Raw genomic sequence first — 17,525 nt, 5'->3', positions numbered from 1 at the left:
CTTACAGATTTTAGTATAGGTTTGTTCCAATTCATCATTATATGGGCATCATTAATTTCACCCCTCTAGTCTTTAATTTGGGGCATTGCTTCAGGATAATACAACAGATGCACATTACAATGTTCAGACTGCATTTATTTTCTTTATTGTACATGCTACCCATCTCACTATCCAAAGTGATTTCCATGCATGTACCAAATATTTTCATTTCCCCCCAAAAAAGCTTTAATACAAGGGTGTCAAAATCAAGGCTCGGGGGCCAGATCTGGCCCATGGGGTGCTTAGATCTGGTAAACAGGGCCACCCTGGAAACAGTGAAGGACCGGCCCATGGTGCCTCTGCCAGGGAAAATGGAGCTTAGGAGAGCCATGGAAAGCCCTCCCGAACTCCGTTTTCACTGGCAGAGGGACCCCCCACAGATGCCCCCGACACGAGTGACCATGCTGGCTACGTTCACCCTGGCCATGCCAACCCACCCACCCAAGGTAAAACACAACCCTGATGCGGCTCTCAGTGAAATTGATTTTGACACCCCTGCTTTAACAAAGTCACCAACAACATTAATTTGCAGAAAAAACAGAGCCAAAGAATGTCAAATAACAGTAAGGCTACATATGACTTTTAACAGACACTATAGACACCCACTCTCAACAAAAGAAACAAGACATTAAGGTAGTTTTAAATGTTCATAATGAAAACAAGCAGATTTAGGGAAGGTTCATATTTTTTTTGAAGCACATTTCAGAGGTATGCTCCAGAATAAACTTTATACCATTCCTATCAAAATAAAAGTTTTCTAGAATCAGTGTGGCAGACCATAAGTTGATAATGCACTGGAGAGGATGTTTTGTATACATAAATATGCTCACTTTCATATATCCTTACATCTATGCCAATACTTATTTAAGCTAATTCCAATTATACCTATCCAGGTTCCCTTCTTATTCTCCTATTTCAATCTTACCATTTACACCACTCTAACTCTGTATCTGTGCAGTGATTGATCAGGACAAGTGTTTAAGCTGACACAAACTGTTTAAAGACATAGCAGATTCAGATAAGTGATAGATTTGGGCCATCCCTTCATGAATGAAACATCAGCACAAACACTTTGCAATGATCTTAGGCATTAACTAAAGTGTTTCTTAGCATTAGTAAATATCTAAACATAAGAAGCATTGAATATTGAACATTTCTTTGATGCCAGGTTAAATGTATTATAGAAACCAGAGGAGCCAATATTAATGGGGAACAAAATTGTCACTGAGAAGTGTGAGAATATTTGCAAAGTATAAAAGTAATCTCTTCTAGGAAAATGTGTCATGAGGTGTATATAAATAACATTCTTAGAGATTCCTAAGCTTCAGCCTTGGATTTGGGAGTTGAGCCAAATCCTAATACTATTAGCATGAACTCTTACTGAGTTGTAAAAGACTCTGCTGGGACTACAAAGACTTCTCTGGGGCAATTTTTCCATCATCATATTTCCGCCTCTTTGAGGGGGTCCTTGGTGCTTTCTGAGCTTGGCTGTTTTCTTGCAAGTGTTTCATTACCCAAATTAGGTAACATCCTCAATGCTACCCTGTTTTCCTGAAAATAAGTCCTTCCCGGATAATAACCCCAATCGGACTTTTGAGTGCATGCACTAAAATAAGCCCTCCCCTGAAAATAAGCCCTCCCCCAAAATACCACAACATAGCAGCAGCCATAAGGTGACCACACTTACCAACTCCTGCATCACAAAAATAATAACTCCTCCCCGAAAATAAGGCCAAGTGCTTATTTTGGGTGTCAAAAGAAAATAAGACCTGTCTTATTTTCAGGGAAACATGGTAGTTTAGTGCTGATGTTACCTACTTTGGGTAATGAAACATCCGCAAGAAAACTATCAACCTGACCTCAATACCAGGAAAGATTCTGGAAAAGATAATCAAGCAACGAATTAGCGAACACCTAGAAGCAAACAAAGTAATAGCCAAAAGCCAACATGGGTTTGTCAAAAACAGATCATGCCAGACAAATCTTATTGCATTCTTTGACAAAGTGACAAAATTAGTGGACCAGAGGAATGCCGTCGATATAGTTTACTTGGACTTCAGTAAGGCATTTGATAAGGTAGATCATAACCTACTACTAGATAAAGTAGAAGAATGTGGGTTGGACAGCATCACCACCAGATGGATTCGTAACTGGCTGACCAACCGGACTCAACGTGTAGTCCTCAATGGAACTGCATCTACATGGAGAGAGGTATGCAGTGGAGTACCCCAAGGCTCTGTTTTGGGCCCAGTACTCTTCAACATCTTCATCAATGATTTGGATGAGGGAATAAATGGGGAACTCATCAAATTTGCAGATGACACCAAGCTGGCAGGAATAGCCAACACTCCAGAAGATAGGCTAAAGATACAGAAGGATCTTGACAAACTTGAACATTGGGCACTATCTAACAAAATGAAATTCAATGGTGAAAAGAGTAAGGTTCTTCATTTAGGCAAGAAAAACAAAATGCACAGGTATACTATAGGTGGTACCTTGCTCAATAGTAGTAACTGTGAGAGGGATCTTGGAGTCCTAGTGGACAACCATTTAAATATGAGCCAGCAGTGTGCAGCAGCTGCCAAAAAAGCCAACACAGTTCTAGGCTGCATCAACAGAGGGATAGAATCAAGATCACGTGAAGTGTTAATACCACTTTATAATGCTTTGGTAAGGCCACACTTGGAATACTGCATTCAGTTTTGGTCACCACGATGTAGAAAAGATGTGGAGACTCTAGAAAGAGTGCAGAAAAGAGCAACAAAGATGATTAGGGGACTGGAGACAAAAACATATGAAGAACGGTTGCAGGAACTGGGTATGTTTAGCTTAAGAGAAAGAAGGACATGGGGAGACATGATAGCAGTGTTCCAATATCTCAGGGGTTGCCACAAAGAAGAGGGAGTCAAACTATTTTCCAAGGCACCTGAGGGTAGAACAAGAAGCAATGGGTGGAAACTAATCAAGGAGAGAAGCAACTTAGAACTGAGGAGAAGTTTCCTGACAGTTAGAACAATTAATCAGTGGAACAGCTTGCCTCCAGAAATTGTGAATGCCCCAACACTGGAAGTCTTTAAGATGTTGGATAGCTATTTGTCTGAAATGGTATAGGGTTTCCTGCCTAGGCAGGGGGTTGGACTAGAAGACCTCCAAAGTCCCTTCCAACTCTGCTATTGTATTATAAAACAAGTAAGCTCAGAAAGCACCAAGGGCCCCTCAATTCAACTCTGAGCTACAAATATTCTTCTTTTTGGGCTTCTTTGTTTTGAATTCTGAAAAATGTTGAGTCTTACTCTTGATTTTAACTTGCTGTACATAAATCTGTTAACTGTTCTTTGCCAATCCTGATTTTTCTCTCAAATTGGAATCTGTTACTTGGAAGAGAATAGTCATCTTGGGTGGTATACTCATTTTTTGTTATTGCAAACAAAAATAAGTCCAACTGGGAAAGTTTTAACTTTTTCCCTAGACAATGAAGCACCTGCTTTGAGAGATCCACGGGTGGGCATTCAATTTGAATGATCCCTTCAGTTCTCTATTAGGAAGACAAATTCTATGGAGCAATACCTAACAGCTGAATTCAAGAACTTGGAGGCCATCTGCTTATTTTCTCTTCGGATAAACTGTAAAACTTCTGATGCTTATACAGATGTGTAAAATAGCAATTTTAAAATTAGTACAAATATGGCTTCTGGTTGCTTTTTTTCAACTCAAGAGAATACTGAAAAGAAAAATGTAAAGAGACTTATGTTTTCCATCTGAACATCAGGATGGTAACTCTCTGAAAACAGAACAGAACTGAATCAAATGTAGTGAAGAGCAAAAGCTGGTAAAAGAAAAGGCAAGTTGAAAACTGACCCAGATCTGGACAAAGACTACAGAAGGATTGCATTACAGGGGAGGAAAAAAATCCCTCAGCACATCCATATAAAAGAGGATAAAAATGCACTGGGGGATTCTTTTCTGGAATGTGTTATCTTCTCTCTCTTCTGTTCTAGTGACAATGTCACAAAGCAAATATTTGTTGTTGTTAGTTGCAAAGTTGTTTCCGACCCATCGTGATCCCATGGACAACGTTGTCTTCTACCATCCTCTGAAGTCCATTTTAGCTCACGCCTACTGCTTCGGTGACTCCATCCAGCCACCTCATTCTCTGTCGTCCCATTCTTCTTTTGCCCTCAATCTTTCCCAGCCTTAGGCTCTTCTCCAGTGAGTCACTGGAGAAGGAAGCATTAGTAGTAGTTTAATTTATTTTGCACTTATAATAAGAGCAATAAAGATAATTAGGGGGCTGGAGGCTAAAACATACTGTATAAAGAACAGCTGCTGAAATTGGGTATGGCTAGTTTAATGAAAAGAAGGACTAGGTGTGATATGATAGCAGTGTTCCAATATCTCAGGGGTGGGCACAAAAAAGAGGGACTCAAGCTATTCTCCAAAGCACCTGAGGGCAGGACAAGAAGCAATGGGTGGACACTAATCAAGGAGAGAAGCAACCTAGAATTAAGGAGAAATTCCCTGACAGTTAAAACAATTAATCAGTGGAACAGCTTGCCTCCAGAAGTTGTGAATGCTCCCAACACTGTAAATTTTAAAGAAGTGATAGGTTTTGTCTGAAGTGGTGTAGATTTCCTGCCTAAGCAGGGGGTTGGACTAGAAGACCTCCAAGATCCCTTCCAGCTCTATTATTCTATTCTATTCTATTCTATTCTATTCTATTCTATTCTGGCAGTACAGACATATAACAAAATAATAACCGAAACAATGCATTACAGGCAGTCCTTGACTTACAACCACAATTGAACCAGGAACTTTGATCATTACGTAACGATAGTTGCTAAGTGCACATGACTGGGCTCAATTTTATGACTGCTTTTATGACAGCCACTAAGCAAGTTGCTGTGGTCATTAAATGAATCACAAGATTCTAAATCCGAATCCAGCTTTTCCAATGGACTTTTCTTTTGCTGATCTTATGACCATGAGACACTGCAACTGGTCATAAATGCAAGCTGGTTGCCAACCACCCGAGAAGTAAACACATGTCCAAAGGGTGGTGCAGCAATCAAATTTTCAAGGATGGGTCATTAGTAACTTTTTTTTGAGTCCAGTCAGAAGCCGGCAACTACCTCTGAGTAAACAATTTTAGAATTTTACATTTTTCTCAGGACCTGAATCCATCTATCTCTGCACATCTTATTGGTACAATATTACTTGGATATTCCAAAAAAAGTGCTTTCTCAACTTTGTTTAAGCCTCTAATTCACTTACTAGTTAGCATGTGTCTGGTGGGAAGTTAAAGGCAGAAATTTCCTACAACTGAGCATATGTGTTAGTGACTACATAAAGACATCCATGTCCAGGACACAATATGACACTTGACTTCACCTAAGGTGTTTACACTATATAGTCTATATACAGTATGTAGGACTGCAAACTTATATTTTGTCACATCCTGAAAAAAAATGATTCTAATTCAAAAAAAACCAAAGACCATTTATTTCCACATCCTTATCTGATTAGCATTGACTAAATCGTCTATTTCCATAAGGATATAACATACCTGTTTTCACCAAATACTAGAAGTTCTATAATCTCAAGAAGTTCCTTTCTAAACCACCAATGACTCTGTTTTAAAGCCAAAGACACACCCACATATGAAAATATACACTGTCACAGAAGTTAATGGAAATTGTATAGAACCTGAACATCTGATAAAGGAGAATATTTGTAGTTCAGGGTTAAAATGAGGACCCCCCTGGTGCTCTCTGAGCTTGGCTGTTTTCTTCAGACATTTCATTAACCAAACTAGGTAACAAACTAGGTAACAGTGCACTTATGATGTTACCTAGTTTGGGTAATGAAATGTCTGAAGAAAACAGCCAAGTTCAGAGAGCACCAAAGACTGCTCAAACTGACATCTGATTTGTCATCTATTTTAAAAAGAGTTAATTTGAAAGGATCTTATGGAATGATATGACCCAATAATAGGAAACTGCTCCTGAATAAAAATAACAATTCTACTACTTTCTTTTCCAAGTAGTTACCTTTTGATCACCGATCTTCAGACTAGGTAGAATAACCACAAATGGGATAAGAAAAAGAGGAAGAGCATGAGATGTTTTGAAACAATTTGTTACTCTGGAAACAAGAATAATTTGTAGGAGGATGGAGAAAAGGATTAGGGAGTATAAAATAAATTTCTCCCGCCACTGCATTTAGTACTCATTGCATGCTTATTTGATGAAAACTCAACAAGTCCCATTAGTTCAGGTAAACACCTTAAGTAGCAAAAGATGGCAAACTTGATGAATGGCATTGAGACAGAAAGCAGAATCAATCCCAATTAATAATTTTAAATAAATAAGGTAGGGAATGCTCTACCTGACTCCGTTGTTACTTCCTCTAACCCTCATAGCTTGAACCTTAAACTGTCTACTGTGGACCTCACACCACTCCTAAGAGGTCTGTAAGGGGGCGTGCATAAGCGCACCAGCCTGCCTACCGTCCCTGTCCTACTGTTCCCATTTATTGATATTCATTTCCTTTGTTCATGTCCATGTTCATACTTATACCTGTTATCCGGTACATGTTTGACAAACTAACTAACTAACTAAAATAAATAAATAAATAAATAAAATGGGGAACCCAAACCTAAGACCTCCTCACCACTTGTTTTAAGAGAACGTGGAAAGTATAAATCCGAAGGCAGATTATGTGTCTTTCAAGCAGAGATCTGAGGCAGGTCTTTCATTCAAGAGGGTCCCACAGGTGAATTTGTCAATCTGTTTCAGACCGGAGCCTCTGCTCTTCCTCTTTCCCCCATTCTAGCTGTGCATCAGAAAAACAACCAACCAACCAACCAACCTGAATCGCTAAAAATGGGATTACCTGGTAAAGGTCCCTTACCCCACACCACGCGCTCAGGGTTTGGTGGCAGCCCCTCACTCTCTGCGCGTACCATCTCCGGAGCGCCGAAATGGTCAAGTTCCAGACGAAACGGCTGCCGCTAAAAAGGAAATCTTCCACTCCACACATGAAAACTGAAGCCATGGTTTCCGATCGGCTGCTTCGGAGCCTCAGTCCAACGAGCCACGCTGCTTCCTGCCTCGAGTCTCTCAGATATTTGATCAAAAAAAGCTCCAAACTTCTGCAAAGGGCGCCTTTTATACCGCGCAGCACGGGAAAGGGTGGCGATGGGGCGTGTGTGTGTTTGTGTGTGAGGTCAAGCCATCCAGACACAAACTCGCCTTTCTCCCTGTTTCCTGGGCAGACTGGCGTGGCTTCAAGTCCGGCCAACGGCTGCGGTGGCTCCTCCTGACTTCGGAGCGCACAGAGAGCAGCCTTGTGCCCTTCGGAACAGCTTAGAAGATAAATCTCCCTTAAGCTTCTGGAGCTACCAGTGTGGGGCTCTAATTACACGCTTAACCCATTTCTGGAGTGCACGCCTCTCCCCGGTCCCTCATCTGAACGTTGAACACTCTGGGGCGTGCGTGCGGTTGAGTGCGTGTGAAAGAGAGCCACAAACAAGCCCTTTCAAGCAATTTAATACTCTTTCCTTTGGTGCCCTCCGTGGGGAAAACTCTACTCCGGCAGGATGCGGCGTTTGAGACCCCTCTTAAGCTGCATCTCAGCACCTCTTTTCTTTTCTCCGTTCAGCCTTTCCCTTTATCTGTTGCATGCAAACAACTTCAAAACCGTTTGATTTTTTTTTAAAAAAAAGACGGTATCCTTTCCCTCCCTCCCTCCCCATCAGCCGATTTTAATTCTTTAAAAAACCAGTTGAGCCCATCCCAATTGAAAACAAGGTAACAATTTCCGAAGGCCTTCGAGCCTGCATAAAACTCACTCGGAACATTATATTCCTGACTAAAAGGGAATTAGCTCCGATTCCCCCCACCCATCCTCCACCCATTGAAACTAAGGATAATCCTATTAATGCAGCCATTGCAGCACGAGGAAAAACAGAAGCTGAGCCTTCCTCCGTGCAGACTGAGGTAAATAAACACTTTGGGAAATGGCAGCCCCAGGAGAATCGCAGGATTCCCTCTGTAGTTGGTGTAAAATTAAGCTGCGCAGCGGAGCCCTTTGGAGAGTAAAACCCTCAGCGCCAGAAAACGTCTTTCATTGTATAGGCAATGCCTTACAAGGATCTGATGGGGAATCGTTTGTTTGATGCTGGCAGAATTGAAGGAAAATATTTAAAAAAAACAACTTTCATAGACTCTAGATTCCCCCCCCCCCCAGTTAATTCTTCATTAGGAGTCAGCTAAGGAGAGAAAAGATTTTGCCTTTTATTATTTATGAAGTTCGGAAACGTTGCCTTAAGGGGGAGGAGGAATAGGAGTCTGGACAGAGCAAGGCAACTTTTCAGGAGAAATCAAAAATAAAAGAATTGGCTGAAGAAAAACAAAAGAATTGGCCAAAGAATACCAATTGTCATAAAGATGGTTAGTATCACAAACCTAATTAATGGATACTGCAAAGCCCCATGCCGTTTCTCCTGGCGTTCTGTCAAATTCCATGTGAATTCTAGCTTTAGATGTTTATTTGCTTGCACAGCAGTGCTACTTATTTGCTTACAACAACATGCCTCAAACAAAAAAGAACACATTTTGATTCCAGACCAGAGAATCTTATTTAACAGTTAAAGTACATCAATTAAAAAATTAATCTATGACTCACCCATCAGAGATATTCATCTGGATCCTCACATTTTGTAAAGGAGAAACTTGTAGAATATTGTTTAAACACAGTGCGGCCACTTGGTTCAAATGCAGTATCTTCAACATATATCAAATTCCCACTCCCACTGGGATAATGAGTATGGGAGCTGGGTAACTGAGTATGTTTGGAGAATACCACATATGAAAGAATACAATAAGGCAGGATCCATGTTTAAAGAATGAAGATAAAAAATGATTTTTTAAGGGGAAATCTTAATTCAAATTCTTTTTTTTTTAAAGTTTGTGAATGTAAGTAGTCCAAGACTTGTGACTTGTGCCCAGGGCTATTTTCAACAGTGAGCAGAGAAAGGAAAAGTATAGGAAGATAGATCTGAACAGTCAGATTATTAATATTTAATTAAGTAAAATGAATAATGAAAGCGAGCACTAACCAATCATATGCTTTCTTCAAGTTCAGACAAAAGTTAGCACATTCCCACGCTTGTTTTTGTTTCTCCCCTTCAAAATGAATACATATTGCTGAGTTTTTGTATGTAGCTTTCTCTCTCTTTTTGTAAGTGCTCACAGGTATATTCAAGCCACTTTCTCATCAAGTAGGGCACTTCAAAGAAGAAAAAGGAAGCATCAAAAAGATAAATCTTACCAATTCTGAAATTTTTCTGAAGGTTCATTTCATATAGAGTTAATACATAAGTCTTAAATATCAAGAATTCTGGTTTCTTTTAATTTACTTCCTAACCTTAGAATTTTCAAATAATTAGCAACTATTCCATAGTAGTTTATTATACGTGTTGGATTCAGTTCCAAGTGGGGAGAAAGACACTGGAAACATGGTGGCTGTTTGGAAAGATGGTTTTAATGGTGGACAGGATCACATGCCTTGAGATGCTGGGGAAAAAGGGAAGAGATGCTGAGAGTGCCCTGGTTTTATGCCCTCTCTGGACCCCATCTTAGAGCTTCCTGTTCCTGTGTAAGAAATTTATTCTGATTGGTGGTCAGACTCCCAGGGGGCGTCTTAGCAGGCTGTCTGTCTTCCAGGCTTGGTTGAGCCTTGCTGGCTGATGTAATCTTCCTAGGTGCCATGTGGTGAGATGGGTAGAGGGCTAATCCTACCATGTCCTGAGGGCCATGTCTTAATCCCATCACCCTGGGGCGGGAGGTAGATCTTTGTTATGTAGAATAGACTAGCTCAAGCCTTAATGGCCCATTGACAGAGATGGGGGTGAGTTTTTGTCTCCCTTTTATGGGAAATATTATGCCCTTTTTATATTTCCTAAAATATCTCATTTTTCTAGGAGAGGGTGGATGCTAACTTCCTACATAAGCATGGAAATTGTTCTGCTGAATTTTGGCAGCAGGTTAATGGGAGTTGGGGTCTTCTAGGGTCCAAGTAAATATTGTAATAATAATCTCACAACAGTTCAGTCAAAGAATAACTCTATATATCTACTCAGAAAATATTCAGTTCAATAAAGCTTACTCCAAGATAAGTAAACATTTTCATAAACTAAAACCCCTTTTTAATTCATTTTGTCAGCTTTATATAACAGCTGGAAAGTAAGGTGTCTCTGCACAAATAAATGCTAGCATGAGAAAGAGTAACTTACGATTCCTCACCATCCAAGCTAGCTTACTGCAAGCTAGTATTGAAAGCACCTTTATTTTGAATGTACAAATTCCCATCACTGCTATGTAATAGAAATCGATGCAAGGTCCAGAATAATTAAACTAGAAAGCACTTCAAGATAAGAAAAACAAAACATAAATATGGTCAAGCAATGTATGAGTCTATGTTTGGGTCTACCTTGTGGCATTCACCTCTCACTGTTATTCATCTGCATAAATCTTATCCTTTGCCCTATTGGGGAAAGTAGGCAAAATAGCTATTGATGCATTTTCTAGGTTCCTCAACCCCCACACAAATGTCTCATACTTACAGGTAAATTCACTAATATTGGAAAACCTTGATAGCGAATTTATGGTACGTGTGCCACAGGTGGCAGGTGGAGCTCTCTCTGCGGGCACATGAGCTGTTGCCCAGCTCAGCTCCACTGTGCATGTGCGCGTGCTTCCCACCAGCCACCTGCTGCATATATGGGAGATCCATGCGCATGTGTGGGGAGGGGGCAGGGGCGGAGTGTCATTCGCATATGCATAGGGGGTGGGGGAAGGGGGCATGCCCTCCTGCCCCATTTTTGGTCCTAGGAGGCTGCAGGGAGACCTGCTAGGTCCAAAATGGGGTAAGAGGGTTCGCGCACATGTGTGTGGACAGTCACATGCATGTCCAGGGGGGCAAGGTGAGCACAGTGTGTGTGTGTGTGTGTGTGTGTTCATGTGCAGGGCGCATTGCATAATGGGTGCGAGCACAATTTCGGCACATGTGGAGAAAAAGGTTAGCTATCTCTGTCCTAAAAGAAGGCAGAACTAAATCACTTCTGAATAGTCCACATGAGTCATCAAAAATCAATCACAAGTCAAAAATAACTTGACATTCTAGTTAGCAATTAATCCACTTGTAGATATTTTGGGCACACTTTAGAATAGATCCTTAGCTTTGATGGAGGTCACTGTTCTTTTTTTTTTATAGAAAAATCTTAAAAGGAATACTGACTCATATTATGAGATAGGCATCTTAAATGAAGCAGCAGAGAAAGAACTAGGATGCCGAAAAGATAGAAAAAGGCTTACTATAATTATGTCAGTCTTCTGTGGGGTGGGAGAAGATCAATGGGCGGTATTCATCACTTTGAAAAGACCCCCTAAAAAATGGCTGCTTCATATTTTTTGAACTTCAGCCAGAAGATGAGCACTCTGTCTGACACTAATTCAACAGGCTGCATTTAAGAAAATAACTAGCTTTATTTTATTAAATCATAATTATAAACAAAATGATATAGATATAGAAGACAATGTAGGAAAGAAAATTGGAATGGGGGGGGGGGAATGAAATATCTTTTAACGAAAGTTTGCTAATGATTTTATCCAACTAATCTGAGCGCCTCATTATGTTCTTGAATTCTTCAGCCACTGTCCCAACACAGTAAATACCAGTTGAGATAGGGCTGTTTATACGGTTTGTTTTAATCACCATGCAGCATTTGGTTGATTTTCTTGCCATTAGTTTGCTTTATATATTGTACTGTTAAATGGAAAAAGGTTTCCTCTGCGGGTTAGGATTTCCCGGCTGGGAGAATGAATTTAGGATCAAAGCACGCTGCGTTTGAAAGCAAGTTTACTTTATTATTTCAGGAAAGCAAGACCGACAGTGATGTGGATCAGCGTTCCTGGGTGAGCTGACCCCAACATACAGAAAGTATACGTTTTTTATACCATTTTCCTCTTTGAAGTCCTTTTGTTTTCTTTGTGCTATAGTTTTATCGCTTTTTGTGTGTGCCTTTGCTAATGGTTCTAATCCTGTCTTGAGTTTTGTTATTCCTCTGCCCTAAAGTGCTTCCCATGGGACAGGGATGAGCCCTAGTGTCTTCTACTGTATTTCCTATTTTTACATCTTCGCCCCTGAGCTAATCAGTCTTTGTTGTCACTCTGACCTTTTCCTTCTCTTATAGGTAGCTTCTTCCTGCACTTCCTAGGTCTTTTGTCTTATTTGTACTCTGCAGCTATTTCTAATTGTCCTGATATCCTAGTAATTATTCTCAGGATGTTTCTTTTAGAATGTATGCTGGCTTTGTTATTCTAGTGACTTCTAGTTTGGCTATGGGCTGTACTGGTCTTCTTAATACAACACTGTCTTGGTGAAGTTCCCTTCCCACAGTACATATTCTGTATTTATTTGAACAATATTGGGAATGATACCTTATATATTTTTTGCCAATTAAACCAGCAGAGATGAAAACATATCTGAAATGTGGAAAGTAAGACTGAGCACATGTATCAAAAAGTGACTTAGAAGATATATTTCAAATCTTCTATGAGTGCAGTTCTCTTTGATGCTATTTAAAGCAGCTATGCCTTTTTTCAGGCTTTTGTGTATATGAGATCTAAAGGACCTGGTCCAGATCTTTATAAAAGGGTGCATAACTTGGGCATATTCAGTATGTTCTGATCTTCGTCAACTACCACTCACAACAAAACTCCCAGGGTCTCTGGTTAACTCTCGGCATCCTGTAAGTTGTCTAATGGGGAAAGCCACCTCAGTTTTTTCTTTTTCACCCTTTCCTCATGTCCCACGTTTTGCTGAAAATATTAAAATTGCAATGATTATAAACAAAGGGAATTTTTTTGTCAGGATAAGATAAAGAGAACAGAAAGTTTTATTTAATTGATAAGCTAGTTTTCTATCAGCGGGGGATAAACTAGGAATTCAGTATCCTCAGTGATCCCTTGATTTATTTCCCATGAACTGTGAAGAAAATAGATGTATTTTAGTTATTTCATTTGAGCTGTTCATCCATCTATCTCACATTTGTGACTCAGGATGGCTCGTGCAATTAGACAACCAAGCAATAAAACCCATAAACAAAATCTCATTGATAAAAATGGTTGTACACATTCGGGAGAGAAAGATGTTCCTTGAGGATGGACTCCAGCACAAACCTGAAAGGTTTGGAACATTATAAGCCTATGGTCCCAGTGACTGACTCAGATTGGATCCTGCAAAATGGTTGTAAATTTGATTGCATAATGACTCAATGTACAACTGCAACAACCTAAAAAGAAAATTCTGGGCTCAATTGTAGTTGTGTCAAGGACACATACCAAAGTACACACAGTTTCCCTCAAAATTGCTACAAATCAGATCCCTAGGTTTCCCGTCCCATAGTCCTCAATTTCCATAAAAACTTTTGCTTTCCCATTGTTTGGTGTAGGTCCTCTTTTTTGTAACAGTCGTTGAATAAATTAGTGGACATTTCTTTTCAGTGTTGTGAATTTTCCATGTCAGAACAATTTCACTAGTCTGATTACATGAGATTAAAATATAAAATGTCACATAATGAAACTACATAAGATGAACATTTAATGAAACCAATAGTACTAATAACCCACACTAAAATGTAATATGAAGTATTTCTACTTTAACCCTTAGTTTTACTTTCTAGTTCCCCTTAGTTCTTAAATGTAAAATTTCTGAGAAAAGAGAAGGGCCCACAAAAGGCGAAACTGTATTCGCACGTATCATGTGTAAGGCTGCCTTTCTAAGCTGGATCATCTGAAGCAACATGATCCTTTAGTTTCTGTGTTATAACAACTACAGGTAGGTGAGAGCAGTCTGTCAAGAGGATGTTTGGGAACAGTGCTATAATAATTCAGGCTGCAAATAAAGTTCAATCCTAATTATCTGAAAGGCCTATTGTATATGCTTGTGTTTGTGAAAACTGCCATTGATTTGTTAATTAAATTACCCATGCCTTTAAAATCTGGAATCCTGATGCAGTCTGATGACTTTTTAAGGATCTGAAAGTTCAGTGAAATAAACCTTGTTTTCAAAAATTAAGATTTCTGTTTGCAGCTACAACGTGTCAATGTAAATAAAATCACCTCTATGTAGGAAGCTCAAGGGCTTCCCTGAAGGGCAATCTACAATTACTTCTAAATCTGAACAAAATTAAGTACCTTCTTGCAATATTGTGATAGCCAGCCTAGTTCTCTCTAGACTCTGAACATAACTTCCAGAATTGCAAGACATTTTGGCTCTTCAGTCCAAACATATAGCATGTATGGTTGACCATAGCACAATGAGTATCCAGGTGTGCTCTTGCTTAAGTTCCCACTAGGGAAAAGTGAGTGTCATTTGTCTTTCTGCAGCGAGCACAGCAAGCATCCAACAATGTTATTGTTTACTTAAGCAAAACAGAATATAATTGAAGTATCAGTGGTAATGAAAGTAAAGCTGAATAATTATTTAAATGATTTAAAATGAGCAAAATGTACAGCAGTATTCTGAAAAAAAGCTGACTTTTTAATGAGGAATCATCTCTGAGCTTGATTGTTTTCTTGCAGACTTTTCATTAAAGTGCTAGTCACCCCAACCTACAAATATTCTTTTTTACTGGTACTGACCTAATCCTACTGCGGGAATCCCCCCTCTCGCAGGTGTGGCCCTCCGCCCTTTCAAGGGCCCACCTTGATGACGGATTCATTAATCCCGAGAGGTGGAGGAAGCGGAGACTTAGGGTTTTTTTAGTTAAATGTTTTTTAAATTCTTTTAGGGGTTTAGGGGTTGGGGGGTGGGTGGGTCAGATCAGGAGCGATGACAGAGCCAGGTCACCAGGTGGGGTCTTGAGCAAAAGGAGCAGAGAGGAGGAGAGGGGGGAGGATATCATTCCTATACAGGGCTCCTTGATTCCAACAGTCGTAGGGAGGGGCAGATGCGAGGACAGATTAACAACTCATAGTCGGTTGGGAGACCGTGGGTGCTTGTACCAACCCCCGCGTTCTAGGTGGTCAGGATCTGCAGGCCCAGGGCCTGAGGCTGTTGTTATGCAATGCGAGGTCCGTTGTCAATAAGGCCCCCCTCATTCATGATCTAATTTTGGAGGGGGAGCCGGACCTCGCGGGAATAACGGAAACCTGGTTGGGCCACGAGGGAGGGTTACCCCTCGTGGAAATGTGCCCACCAGGTTACCAAGCATTTCACCAGCCCCGGGCCCGGGGAAGGGGCGGTGGGGTAGCAGTGATTATCCGGGAGGACTTGGAGCCGAGGGAGTCCACTGTGCCACAGACGTCCGGATGTGAATCCCTTGTTGTGAAATGGGGCCCTGGGAGGCAGTTGGGCCTGCTGATAGTATACCTGGCTCCCCGCCATACATCAGCAACCCTGCCTGAACTCCTCGAGCTGATCTCATCGGTGGCGGTTGAGACCCCCAAACTTTTAGTGAAGGGGGATTTTAACCCGCCGTCGATGGGAGAAGCATCAGAGGGGGTTCAGGAGTTCATGGCTTCCATGATAGCCATGGACCTGACTCAAATGATTCAGGGCCCGACACACGAGGGAGGTCACACCTTGGACCTTGTTTTTGTCTCTCGCCAGTGGTTGAGTGATCTGGGAGGAGTGAATTTAACCATCACTCCTCTGTCATGGTCAGATCACTCACTCCTCCGACTTGACTTCCCTGGTGCTACCCCTCGCTGCGGGGAGGCGGAACCGGAAAACACTAGATGGTTCCACCCCAGGCGCTTGATGGAACCAGACAGGTTCCAAACGGAGCTTGGGCCACCTCCTGCAGCCCTGACCCGCCCTCGGGTAGAGGACCTGGTGGCCGCGTGGAATGATGCGACTACCGGGGCCTTGAACCGGGTGGCGCCTTTGCGGCCTCTCCGGCGGCAACGATCCACCCTGGCTCCTTGGTTCACCGAGGAGCTAAGGGTGATGAAGCGCCGCAAGAGATGCCTAGAGAGTCGTTGGAGATCCTCCCGATCCGAATTTGACCGAGCACAGGTACGAGCCCATTTAAGGACGTACCTAGTGGCATTGAGAATGGCCAAACGTCAATATTGTGCCGCTCTCATTGCATCCGCAGAGAACCGCCCTGCCGCCCTGTTTCGGGTGTCCCGCTCCCTTCTGTTTCAGAGGCCGCGGGAGGCCCGTTTACAGGGTAGGGCAGAGGAGTTTGAGAAATATCTGCAGGATAAAGTCGCTCAAATCCGGAAGGATTGGGTCCCCTTCAGTGGCCCAGTCGAGACGCCAGTGGTGAGTCTTGAGAAACCTTTTTGGGAGGAGTTTGACTTGGTTGTCATCGAGGATTTGGACAGATTACGTGGACGACTGCGACCTACCACATGTTTGCTGGACCCGTGTCCCTCCTGGCTTGTACTGGCATCCTGGGAGGTTACACGCGACTGGCTCCTGGGCCTAGTGAACGCTTCGTTGGGTGAGGGGTCTCTCCCGGCCACCTTGAAAGAGGCGGTGGTGAGACCCTTGCTCAAGAAGCCTTCCCTGGACCCTACGGAGCTGGCCAATTATCGTCCTGTCTCCAACCTTCCCTTTTTGGTGAAGGTTGTAGAGAGTGTGGTGGCTTCTCAGTTCCCACGACATCTGGAGGAGAATGATTATCTAGACCCGCGCCAGTCCGGCTTTCGCCCTGGGCACAGCACTGAGACGGCCTTGGTCGCGTTGGTAGATGATCTCTGGAGGGCCAGAGATAGGGGCTGTTCCTCTATCCTGGTCCTATTAGACCTCTCGGAGGCTTTTGATACCATCGACCATGGTATCCTGTTGCACCGACTGGAGGGGCTGGGGGTCCGGGGCACCGTTTTGCGGTGGTTCGGCTCCTACCTCTCCGGCCGGACGCAACGTGTGTTGGCAGGGGAGCAGAGGTCGACCCTAAGCTCCCTTACTTGTGGGGTGCCACAGGGGTCGGTCCTCTCGCCACTCCTGTTCAACACATACATGAAGCCGCTGGGTGAGATCATCCGTGGTTTCGGGGTGGGATATCATCTGTACGCTGATGATACTCAGCTGTACATTTCCACCCCGAACCACCCCAACGAGGCCGTCGAAGTGATGTCCCGGTGTGTGGAAGCCGTACGGGTCTGGATGGATGACAACCGACTCAGGCTCAACCCTTCCAAGACGGAGTGGCTGTGGGTTCCGGCTCCCCGGTTCAACCAGATAATTCCATCTCTGGCCATTGGGGGCATTCAACTCGCCCCCGTGGAGCGGGCGCGCAATTTGGGCATCCTCCTGGATGCCAGGCTGTCCATGGATGATCATGTGACAGCCGTGGCCAGGGGGGCGTTCCACCAGGTTCGCCTGGTGCGCCAATTGCGCCCCCTATTGGACCGGGACGCCCTACGCACAGTCTCCCATGCGCTGGTGACGTCTCGCCTGGACTACTGTAA

The 17,525-nt window shown here is 42.5% G+C and overlaps 1 protein-coding gene across 4 annotated transcripts in view; it reads right to left on the bottom strand.

The window, feature by feature from the left end:
• FRMD4B (FERM domain containing 4B) overlaps positions 1–17,525 on the bottom strand; it is a gene marked incomplete at its 5' end in the record, with an annotated part of 293,138 nt that overhangs the window by 180,714 nt on the left and 94,899 nt on the right. Inside the window, one exon of one of the 4 annotated variants that reach the window (XM_081934594.1) lies at positions 6,931–7,092. The exons of the other annotated variants lie outside the window; for them this stretch is intronic. Within the exon in view, the coding sequence (XP_081790720.1) occupies positions 6,931–7,092 (162 nt within the window). Of the gene's footprint in view, positions 1–6,930; positions 7,093–17,525 lie in introns of those variants that run through there. 4 annotated transcript variants of the gene reach the window in all.

This window comes from Natrix helvetica (assembly GCF_964273705.1).
Source record: "Natrix helvetica genome assembly, chromosome: 1".
In the NCBI taxonomy this organism is placed as follows: Eukaryota; Metazoa; Chordata; class Lepidosauria; order Squamata; family Natricidae; genus Natrix; species Natrix helvetica.
Note: the sequence above shows the minus strand (reverse complement) of the source record. Positions and strands in the feature narration are given on the sequence as shown.